The 12,863-nt window shown below is 39.2% G+C and overlaps 1 protein-coding gene across 1 annotated transcript; it reads left to right on the forward strand.

The window, feature by feature from the left end:
• Positions 1–10,991: 10,991 nt before the first annotated feature.
• Positions 10,992–11,957, forward strand: LOC110012670 (uncharacterized). Its single transcript, XM_088876508.1, has one exon. The coding sequence runs from the start codon at positions 10,992–10,994 to the stop codon at positions 11,955–11,957; it is 966 nt and encodes a 321-aa protein (XP_088732634.1).
• The last annotated feature ends 906 nt before the right edge of the window (positions 11,958–12,863 follow it).

A 12,863-nucleotide genomic window follows, 5' to 3' on the forward strand; every position in this document is an offset into this window, starting at 1 on the left:
TGGCGTATTGGTGAGACTATTAATTAAATTATGAGGTTGAAAATGGATATTCATCAAGAATTAATATTAAATGATAATTTGGGTGCAGGATGGAGCACGTTCAGTACTATGAGAAAAGGGTAGGCAAATTGAGTGAGTTGCCACATTCACAATATCGTAATGTTGCAACAACTAATTTGCAACTTGTATTAAATTCTGGAAGCTAAGTTTATAATAATGTAAGAATGGATGGTATCATTCATTGTGTCATCACTTACTTATGTTGCACGTACTTGTAATTCTTGATTTTTTATCTTTTTTATTTATTTTTTGGAACAGAAATTTGATTTCATATAAACAGTCACACAAAATGTGTTCCAATTTCAGCATCAGAACACCAAATCACGAGGCAGAAAAACAATGGAGAAACAGCAAAAAACCAAGCCTGGCTCCAACAGAGCCCAAGCATAGTATGCGGCCGGCTTTACTGTCTTAATTGATTTTAGAATCCAAAGATACATTTGAATGTGTTCAAATTGCTCGATATATATATGGACATTCTAGGTAGCTCGTTTGTTGGGATTTATTTGCTTAAAAAAACTACTTGATTTTGGGATCCATGAAAATTTTTATGTAAATAAAATTTTAAAAATTAGATCAAACTTAGTAATAATTAACTCTATATATCGAGAAATTATTTATACCATTTTTGCGTATAATTATTTGACAAAAAATTCTAAACCTTAATTACTTTGTGGATTTAAAATTGGGTGAACTGATTATTAGCAAAATGTTTAAAAAGAAATACCTATATTTATATGGTAAATTGTAATTTACCTACTCGTGTTATCGAAAATAGGCAAACAATCCTTTTATAAAAAATAAAAATAACAATTTACCCCATTGTATCTTTCAAATGTAGCAATTGACCTCTCTATGTTTTTAAAATTGAAGCAATTTACCTCCCCTTCATTCTTTTAAATACAGTGGGTAAATTACTATTCATTTTTTATATGAGGATAATTTGTTCAATTTAAATATCACAAGAGGATAACTTACATTAAACCCTATATTTATATCCCACAATGCAAAACAACAATTTTCACTACAAGATAACAGTGCTAAAGTAACGGACTTTTGCCACTGAATTTGCATAAAATCCGTTGCAAAAGGTGTTGCCACGGACATTTGCAATGAAAAATTTTCCGTTGCTATAGGTACTAATGCTATAGTTACAGTGGTTTTTTTCGTCCGTTGCAAAGTTTGTATGGACGATTATGTAGCACCCTCTATCGTTACTAGAGCTATATATTCCCTAGACGTCATACTTAAAGTACCCCTGTATCTATATATATAAATATGCACATAATCATCTAATCAATATGCTCATCAAACACCACAAGGTAATCCATCACAAGTAATTCCCATACTTTTAAGTCCTCTTTATACAATCAAAATGTGATTTGTATTTTAACTTACAATGAGGAGAAAATTGCCCACTGGCCTGACTTGACTGAATATATCGTTTGGACCTAACCTTTAATAGGCAGACACCTCAAGATCTATTCTTAAAAAAAATATCAGCACTGCACCTGCAACTGAGTAAATAAATAACCAATGTATGTATATCAAATATAGCCAAAATAAGATAAGTAGGCAACATACATAAAATATAGTCACATTTATTCCAAACATAATCAGTTTTATTGAATCACATAGCTAACTCCCAATAAAACAATCAATTAAACTCTATTTTTTCCTAGTTTGCTTACTAAAAGGTGATATCGTGTTTTTCCCGTCAACTCAATCTCAACATTATATAAGTTCAAGTGAATTCGCTTGACAGTTGGCTCATCAATCTCATTTTGAATCACAGCTCTTTTATATCACATCATAACTCTTATATTCCCATCACAGCTCTTTTCACATCACATCATTAACTCCTTTTCATATCGCATCAGTGCTCTTTTCATTTTATTTCTTTCTCATATCACATTATAACTCTTTTCTTTCCATTTTGCTTCATAGGCTTTTCAACAACATCAAGGGGTATTCACATTATAATTATATTCAATTTCCACCACTCCCTCATTTTCACATATCACCATTCTTGTAAGCAACTAGTAATGTAAAACTATATATCGATATATTCTCATTTTTAAGATACCCACAACACATCATACAACAAATAAAATATTTTAGTATATTTTTTCATTTCACGTACACTATATCGTCAATCAAATTAAATCATCCACCACTCATATTTTCAGATACATAAGCTTCAAAATGAATCAGAAATTTATATAAAAGTAATACTACCAATAAAGGAAACATATATATATATATATATATATATAATACTAATTATTTACTTACCTCGATCTTACAACACTTTTATCTACTCAATAGATAATGGTTCATTCCTTTCACTTTACCCCCGTATCCGATAATGAGTTATAATACATAAAATTAATATATTGAGAATATCATAATTTTTAAATAGAATATTAAATTCGTACAATTTCTAATGATCCTTTAATATTTCATTCTATCGAAATATAAATATTCATTTTTGTTCTTTTCAATAACTAGACATTCTAGGCTTCATAAAATACTTATAATTTATCATTTAATTCGTAGGGATTCATTTAACCAAACCCCTTATATATTTATAACTATCATTTTTTATAACATCTCTAAATTAGATTATCATTAAAAACCTCATTTTTTCTCTTTAATAACATAATATTTCTTAAATAAAATTTTCAGAATATTTCTATGAATTTCCTGTCAATTCCTTGCCATTATATATTTTAATTAAATAATAATACGTAGAATTATGTATTTGGTTAATAATTCCAATAGAATTGTATAAATTAACTATAGTAATGTTAAAATCTAATAAATTTAATAATTTAATTAACCAATGATATCATTTTTATATTTGATATGATATTTATTTTTACACTAATTTAAATAGCCAAACTCATAAAATATTTCAGTTAAATAGTACATCACTCAATATAAACAATATTTAATAAACGAACTAATTAAATAATTGATGGGTGTCGAATCCACCAAAAATAATTCCTACGAACACTTTTGTACAAGTGTGAGTAGGGTCGAATCCACAAGGATTGATTTTAAATTAATTTCTTCAAAAATAAGAATAAATAGGGAGTTTATGATTATGAAAAAGAATAAAAATAAAAACTAAATTAAACTAAAAAACTAATAAAATTAGAAGAGATAAATATAAGAGAAGAGTATTCCAGTTAAAGACAGGATCATGCTTAATTCCATGGTCGATCATAGATGCAAAGATAACAATCATTCATGATAGATAAACTGGTTATGGCCATTGATACGACCTAACGACCTCACATTTCCTTACCTTGTGGATAGTCAAGGAACGTCCGTTGACTAAATCCCTAATCAGTAAACAACCTTGAGAATATCCTCAAGATTTAATTTCCCGACCGTATTAAGAATTAGAAAGGCCCAATTCTAACCAATAAATTCCTACAAGGATTTATTTAAGTTAGATTGTGCATTCCCTACAATATAATCAAAAACTTCTACATAATCAATTATGCTATGTTACCACTAGTTATTGAACTAAACAAACAATTACGAATTTGCAAGTTCGATTGGCTAGGCAAATATTCTTGACAATAAATCAGAGAACAACACAAATACCAATATGAATAAAAGTAGAAAGCATAAATTAGATCTCACAACTCGTTCGGTTTAAGCATTCACCAAGTTTTCAATCGGAATGAGAGAGCTATACATGCTCATGGAAGAACGTATGAAAAGCAAAGTAAGAAAATATCATAAAAACGTAGAGAAATAGAAAAGTTCAAAAGTTATCTCGTAAAGTGAATTACATCACATATATATAGTAACTAATACCTAATTCTACTATGATCAAAGATAGATTCCTAATTGAACTAAAAGACTAATGGAAATAAAATTATAATCCTAGTTAAACTCCTCATTCATCAAAAGATAATCCAAGCAGCTCAAAATTCTTACCAAAAATCGAGTTTGAGGCTTGTCCAAATTTTTATTTTGGTTCTTTTCTTTATTTTTCATTTTATTTATCCTAATGCTGCAAAATAATATTTAATTAGGAGCATTTTTATCATAGAATATGTCAAAATATCACATAAAATAAGCATAAAATGCGATCCTATCAAATATCCCCCCACTTACCCTTTGCTCGTCCTTGATGCAAAGAAATAGAGATAAAATAGGTTCAAGAATTTCATTCCAAACTTTATGGATAACAGACGAAAGTATCCACGCAAGAATCTAGTTAAGTGTTCAAAGAATGGTAACACCTTATGATAAAAGACAACTCAACAAATTTCAAATATATGTTCCTGAAAATGATGATGCCCAGTCCTTCCAATCTGAAACATCTCATCGATGTTTACCTAGAGCCGCTGATCAAGGAGTTGTAGAATTTGTGGCATGTGAGTGCACCGACGCATGACAGTGCGAAGAATGAGACATTCCCAATGCGCAAGAATGATCTAATGCAAAGAATGAGCTAGTAGCTACTCAATTCAAGGATTGATCCAAACGTCGTGTAAGTTATGTTTTTTTAATTGTATTAAGACTATAATTTGTCAATATATGGTTTCTCTAATATGTGCAACATGGGTTAAATTCGAATTGAATTACACGGACAACGAGCTTTTCAAGTTGCATTATTAGGGTCCTACAGATGAGGTCACAACATTCCTGTACTACTTTGTAAATGGTTACAATTTTCACATTGAGGTGCATTGCATAGGCAAGCCAACTATGAACTGTGGGGTGTGTGCCAAAAGCTCATCATGTACAGACACAGATTGCGACTTCTATGGAATCTCGAAAAGATAATTCAATTGGATTACCCACTTATTCCAACATGCAGATCCTTCTGTTTAAATGCCGCTAGGTCGATCCCGTGAGACGTACAAAGGTACATCCTCGTTATCACCTTCTTCATATAAACTTCAAGAAAGTATACCGAAAAAACAAACCATTCATCCTGCCACAGCAAGCAGTATAAGTCTACTACCGGAGTACCCGGGCATGAAGAGAGACAAAGTGGACTGGATGGCTGTCTGCAAAATAAGAGTCAGAAGAGTCATCGATGACTCTTGATGGACCGACGTTGCGTTTCATGAGGATGAAATAATACCTACTCCACACGTTGCGACGGACAATCATAATTATGAGCTGCATGACCCAAATGGTATTCAATTAGTTGTGGATCTTTCTATTGCTAATCAACAAGGAGCAGGTACATTCCCATCGGGAACTGTGAATTTGATGACGAGCCTGACGAAGATAACTTTGACGAGGAATACGAGACTAAAGAAGACAATAATTATAATTGACATTTAACGCTTCTGTACCAAGTGTTTGTGTATTTCACCAATAGAAATTAATAAAAATGACAAACTTACCGATATCAATTTTTGAAAATAGTTGACCAGCTAATTTAGAAGTATAATCTGTAAACTTATTTTTTTAAAAAACAAAACATAATATTTTTTTATCTAGGAACCGTTAAAAATTAGAAAATAGTTCCTAAGACTGTTTCAACGTGGAACGCACATTAAAAAAAAAAAAAGCATTCCTGTATGTATATAATATCCTAAATTAAAAGGGAGGGAAAATCAAAACGTAAGAATGGTCAATTAGTTTTGACCATTCCAAAATAAGTTCCAATAGATTTAATTTCGTGCCAAAGGAAAACTGGAGGGAAAATCAATTTAGGAATGATTTTTTTATTTTTCACTGTTCCAAAAGGTAAAATTAAAAAAAAAAACGTTCCTAAATGTATAAAATATATGTTCCTAAAATGATTAAGGAAACCCTTTCCTGAATGAGCTCTAGAGACCATCTCTAAATATGTCCACAGATTGCTCGTTCAATACCCTATTATGATATCTCAACATCCGAGACCCTGATTAATTTTAAATTTAAACGTATAACAATATTTTTCATAGGTGAACATATCTAGTAGTCTGATCTAAAATCTAATGGTCTAAGGGACAATTGCATCGCTTTAACATCATTGATTGTGTATCAGATACGATATCTTAGCATTCGTATAACAAAAATATCCGAAACTTTATCGAATGTAGTATTTTATCGATTTCATAATACCCAACGGTCTGATTAAAATTTTAATAGTCTGTGCAATCCAATACAATAATATAAGATGCTATTTACATATATGTAAGACTAAAAATTTTGTATATACAAATATACTTCATCTTTTGAACATTCATCAATTTAATCCATAGAATTATATGTTTTCAATAGCCTTAATTAATTATTAGTTTATTTTTTTTTTATCATTAACATGTCTGCGACGGTTTGTTCTATATTTATTATTTTTCTGAAGGTTTTGGGGAAATAATTTTAAAATACAATTAGGAAAGGTTTGGAATAAATAGGAACAGTCTTGTTAATATTATACCAAAATGACGTTATTTCGAAACAAAATGACATTGTTTTATTTTATTTAGAACGGTTAGACAATAGGAACATTTTTTAAATAATGCTCGTGAACAAAAACAACGTCGTTTTTATTACTAGGAACGGTGTTAGGAATGATTTTTTTTATAATTGCCTGTTTCAAAGTCTGCTCTAAAAATCAATAGTGGATGCGTCGGGGGGCAGCCGACGACGGCCCGCACAAGCAAGCTGTTCCTGTCCCTAGGTTTGTGCTCCTCGGTTCCCAACTCGTGCTTCGTCCCTAATCTTCGTGCCTACCGGGGCATGCTTGGGCGTGCTTGCTGCTGTTCGCCTGCCGCGATGCTCGAATGCGTCGTGGGACGGCGGGCGTTGGCTTGTGTGCTAGGGCATTGCGTACGTAATGGGCGTGTGAGTGGTGATTGGTGTGTGTGGGCATGTTGGATCCCTGCTCGGGCAGCGGCAACATCCCCCGCATGCTGCTTTAGTCGTCGGCCCAAGCGCGCTCCTGCCTTGGCCGCGGTCGGTTTCCTATGCTGCATACCTATCGCGAAGGCATTCTATTGTCCCGAACGTCCCGCTTTCGCCCTGCGCCGCACCCCTCGGGGCCGCGGCGCAGGCACCTCGAGGCGCACGCTGTGTCCCACGACCCGCGCATGGCTGCACGTGCCCGGGTCGTTGGCCCATTGCATCGTCGCCCGATCTCTCAGATGCGGAGCACACGGTGGGTACGAGGACCTCGGCCTCTGTATACCTCGAAACCAAGCGTTCAATGCTTCGTGCGAACGACGCCCTCCACCGTTTTGGGCTCGTCCCATGCGGGCGGCGGAGTCGGTGAGGAATGCTACCTGGTTGATCCTGCCAGTAGTCATATGCTTGTCTAAAAGATTAAGCCATGCATGTGTAAGTATGAACTAATTCAGACTGTGAAACTGCGAATGGCTCATTAAATCATTTATAGTTTGTTTGATGGTACCTACTACTCGGATAACCATAGTAATTCTAGAGCTAATACGTGCAACAAACCCCGACTTCTGGAAGGGATGCATTTATTAGATAAAAGGTCGACACGGGCGGCTGCGATGATTCATGATAACTTGACGGATCGCACAGCCCTCGTGCCGGCGACGCATCATTCAAATTTCTGCCCTATCAACTTTCGATGGTAGGATAGTGGCCTACTATGGTGGTGACGGGTGACGGAGAATTAGGGTTCGATTCCGGAGAGGGAGCCTGAGAAACGGCTACCACATCCAAGGAAGGCAATAGGCGCGCAAATTACCTAATCCTGACACGGGGAGGTAGTGACAATAAATAACAATACCGGGCTCTACGAGTCTGGTAATTGGAATGAGTACAATCTAAATCTAATGGACTTCTAAAAATGGAAACATTCTCTCATTTTTTCGCACACACACTACACACACTGCATTAATTGAGAGTTGCTGCCACTGCCGCGCCGCCGCTAGCCGGCCGCCGGAATACTTCTTCCGGCCGCCGCTTGTCTCGCCGTCAGAAGAACATCGCCACCATGCTGTGTGGCTGCTGAAGTAAATCTGCAGCTGATTGCCCTAAAAATCTGTAGATCTGTATTTCGACGGATTCTTCTATCGTCAATTCCGTCGCCGTTCCGGCGAATTTCAGGCTGCCACTTATATCAAACGATTGCTCATCTCATGGGGAACATTTCTCATCCCTTAATTTGATTTTTCGTTGAGAATTGAGGCTGGGCTCAAAGGTTAATTACAGCGCGCATTTCTGCGATTTTGTGAGTTTGTGTTTTTCGTCTGTAATCGCAGATTTGGTTGGGGTGCTGTTGATCTTGGTTTTTGAGGCTGTTTGGAGTGTTTTATTCATCGGATTTGCTGCGATTTCTGTCAATTTTTTCGCTGTTTCTGCGATTTGCGGGTTCTGTAAATTTTGCTATTTCGTCGGATTTGCGGGATTTTAGCTTGGATCTTGCTGTTTCTTGTTCTGGGTTGCTGGATTGTTGCTTTTCTGAGGATTTCGTTGATTTGTTGCTGGATTTGCAATTGATTTGCTGTTGGAGTTGCCGGAGTCTGGGATTGATCACTGCTGCTGCTGCATTTTCGCGGCTACTGCTGCAATTTCTTGCTCGTTCACTGCTACTGTGAATTTTCTGTTGCGTTCTTGCTGAATTTCGCTGCTGTTTGTTCGTCGGATTTCTGTGAATTTTCTGCTGCATTCTTGCTGAATTTTGCTGCTGTTTGTTCGTCCGACTTCTGCGTATTCTCTGCTGCGTTCTTGCTAAATTTTGCTGCTGTTCGTTAGTCGGATTTCAGCGAATTTTCTGCTGCGTTCGCTGAATTTTGCTGCTGTTAGTTCGACAGACTTCTGCGTAGTTTCTGCTGCGTTCTTGCTGAATTTTGCAGCTGTTCGTTAGTCGGATTTCAGCGAATTTTCTGCTGCGTTCTTGCTGAATTTTGCTGCTGTTTGTTCGTGGGACTTCTGTGAATTTTCTGCTGCATTCTTGTTTGCTGCGGTTCTTCTGCGAATATTCTGCTGCATTCTTGCTAATTTTTGCTGCTGATTTGTTGCTGGAATTTGATGAATTTTGCTGCTTCATGTTTTATTTGGTCAGATTTCGTTCTCTACTGCTGCGCTGTTCTTTCACGGTTGTTGCTGCAATTTCGCTGTGAATTGGTGCCATTTTTCTGGATTTGCTCGTCTGAATTCCGTCGGATTCTGCTGCGCTGTTTGCTGATTTTTACTGCTGTAATTCATCGGATTTCTGTAATTTCTCTGCTGCTATTTCTTGCTGCGCATTGTTTTCTGTATTTGCTGAATTTCGTCAGATTTTGTGCTGTTGATCATCGGAGTTTTTGACGAGGTTTGGGCTGTTGACTGGCGGCTGACTGTGTATTGGTAGTATGTCTGCTACGGCAGGGGGTTTATCGCCGCTGGTGCGGTCTTATCGTGATGCGGTTGCCGGTGCAGCTGTGCGTCCTCCACCGCCACCGGTATCTTTTGAAACATCTTCATTTCGCCCGATGTGTGTTTTTTCTCGAGATCAGGGAATGAAGGTGCTGAGGTTTTTGTCTGATGAAATTTCTCGATTATCCCTACCATTTCGTTATGCCTTGGTAGGAAAATTCTCGCATGGCTATCCGTCCATGCAAAATCTTCGACGCTGGATGCTGGCCTAGGGATTTCGTGGGGATTTCTCTATCGGGGCCATTAATGTCCAGCATGTGTTCATCAAATTTGCATTGGAGGAGGATTATACTAAGCTTTGGATTAAATCTATTTGGTTTGTAGAAGGATTTCCTATGCGTGTCTTTAAATGGACACCCACATTTAATCCAAGGGAAGAGTCGCCTATTGTTCCAGTGTGGGTTCATTTGCCAGAGTTGCCGATCCAGTTTTTTTGATCGGGAGGCATTGTTTAGCATTGTCCATCTGTTGGGGACACCTCTTAGGACGGATGTATCTACAGCGACTTTGGTACGACCTTGTGTGGCACGGGTTTGCGTTGAGATTAACTTACTTGAGCCACTACAGACGGAAATCGGGCTCGGGATTGGGACAGAAGTGATAATCCAGCCTGTAATTTACGAGCAACTGCCTAAGTATTGTGGGGCTTGCAAGCACTTAGGACATGATGAAGATGAGTGCTATGAGAAGCACAGATCAAAGCCCCCATCGGTTAGGCCTGCAAATAAAGATGATTCTCCGCCGCCTATCCCTGATCAGGAGGATCTTCGGGTGAAATTGGATGCATTGCGGGCTCAAAAGAATTTGAGAGATCGCCGTAAAGGTAAGCGTGTGGCTTTTGATGATAGTGCGGCCCAGTCTCGCCTTGGGGCTAGTACTAGTGGCTCTAAGGAGGCGGAGGGTGAATTGCAGGAAGCTGCGCCTCAAAAAGACGAGTCCAAAACAGAGGTGGAAGAAGTGGTGCACTTGCCGGAAGATGAGGATGATGGGATGGTGAAAGATAGTCATGTCACAAAAGTGGTTGACTCACACACTACACTAATAGATGAGCGCCATTCTAGGAATGGGAAGGAGACGGCGGTTCCGGAGGTACTGCCAAAGGTTCCTGAGTTGGGAGAGTCTGGTCCATCTGACACGAGGCCAGACGATGAGCAGGTAGATGCATGTGTTGTCCCAGCATCCCAGACAGCGAGTTTGCCTTGCGAGTTGCCAGGTTGTGTGGTAAATACAGCAGATCACGAGTTGCCTAACTGTGCTGCAGTGACAGATGATGATGCTTTAGGCCCGACGGGGGAGGGCGTTATTCAGAGGGATGAGGAGGATGTCTCAGGAGGATGGCATGCCATCGGCGAGGTCGGTCCATGGGAGATGCACCTACAGATCATTCTGCTTCGCCAGATCGTGGAAAGACAGTCTCCCCGCCCCGTAGGATCGTCACGAGGAGTACTATACGATCTACTCTCCCTTGATCAATGAAAGGATTATTTTGGAACGTTCGGGGAATTGGAAATGATCCTACACAGAGGGTCTTGAATCGGGTCAGGAAACAACATCACCTGAATTTCTTGGCGATCATGGAGCCTATGATCTCCCTTGAGGGAAGGTTTATGGCGAGGCGGCTGGGATTTAAGGAGGTGGTTTCGAATTGTGTGAATCAAATATGGTTTTTCTGGGGACCGGAGGTACAGTGTCGGGTTTTGATCGATCATGAGCAGTTTCTGCACCTCCACTTGGAATCAAATAAGTGGCCGAAACCGTTGTTCGTTACAGCGGTATATGCTAAATGTGATATGGTGGAGCGGCGAGATCTTTGGGCTGGCCTTCGGTTGATTTCGGTTGGCTCTTCGCCTTGGATTGTGGGAGGGGATTTCAATACTGTCCTCTGCCCAGAGGAACGGTCGGGGGGCGCTGCCCCGAGTGGTATCGCAATGTCGGATTTCCATGACATGATTGCGAACTGTGCCCTTATAGATGCCGGTTATACTGGGAGCCCTTACACCTGGTATAGTCGTCTATTGCGACAACGTCTAGATCGGGTCCTGGTCACTGATAGTTGGATGGACGTATTTTCGAAAACACAAGTTACTCATCTTGAGCTCTCCAAATCGGATCATCGTGGTTTATTGGTTGTTGTAGAGACTATTGTGACGCAAAAGGCATCACCTTTTCGGTTTCAACACATATGGATCACGCATCTGGGATTTCTTGAGGTTGTTCGTCTGAATTGGCAATACCCAACGATCGGGAATGATATGGTTCGCCTTCAGCAGAAATTGACTCGATTGAAGCACTGTCTGAAGGAATGGAACAGAACAGTCTTTGGGAATGTGCTTGATAGGGTTGCAGCGGCAGAGCTAGATCTCAAGGAGGCTGATGAGGCATATGATATTGATCCTTGTGATCGCACGCTTGTGGAGCAGAGTCGGTGCTCGGCAGTGTTGGTTCGGGTGTTGACCCAAGAGGAGGCATTTTGGAAACAAAAGGCCGGGATCAAATGGGCAAAGATGGGGAGCGAAACACGAGATACTTCCACTCTTTAGTTCAGAAGAGGAGGTTTCGTGGCACGATCTTTGAGATACAGCATGAGGGGGAGGTTTTAACTGATCCGATAGTAATTAAGAGATCGGCGGCTTCTTTCTTTGAGCAGCTTCTATCCGCAGAGCAAGCGTTTCCCGACGAGATGGATCGAGATTGCCTAGAGGATGGCCTGATAGATGAGGACAGGTGTTTCTTGTGTGCCATGCCGACGATGGCAGAGGTTCGGGAGGCAGTTTTCTGCATTGAGCCGGAGAGTGTTGCAGGACCAGATAGATTTGGGGCGATTTTCTATCATACCTGTTGGGATCTCGTCTTAGAGGATGTTTTCTGTGCAGTATCTGAGTTTTTCTGTGGTATAGCTATGCCCAAGAGTTTCACAGCTACTACCATCTCTCTTAATCCAAAGACCGCCAGCCCAGTTTCTTGGAGTGAAAATCGGCCGATAAGTTTATGTAATGTTACGAATAAGATCTGCACGAAGTTGATGTCCATCAGACTTGGGCATGTCTTGCCGAAGGTGTTATCCCCATCCCAGAGTGGGTTTGTCTCGGGACGATTGTTGAGTGATAATGTCCTTTTAGCCCAAGAATTAGTTCACTCATTGGAGTTGCGCCGGTCGAGGCGAATGTTATTTTTAAGCTTGATATGGCCAAGGCTTATGATCGGGTTAACTGGGAGTTCCTCTTTCAAGTCTTGCAACTAAAGGGCTTCCCGCAGCATTGGATTCACTTGGTGGTTAATGCTGTATCAAACTGTTGGTTCTCAGTCCTAGTGAATGGAGAGCACGCTGGATTCTTTCATTCGACACGCGGCTTGCTGCAGGGGGATCCATTATCCCCTACGTTATTTGTGCTTGCTGCTGATTACTTATCTCAGGGACTAAATAGGCTTTTTGTGGCGCACCCAAT

Source organism: Sesamum indicum, linkage group LG12 (genome assembly GCF_026168435.1).
Source record: "Sesamum indicum cultivar Baizhima isolate 11 linkage group LG12, ASM2616843v1, whole genome shotgun sequence".
Lineage (NCBI taxonomy): Eukaryota > Viridiplantae > Streptophyta > Magnoliopsida > Lamiales > Pedaliaceae > Sesamum > Sesamum indicum.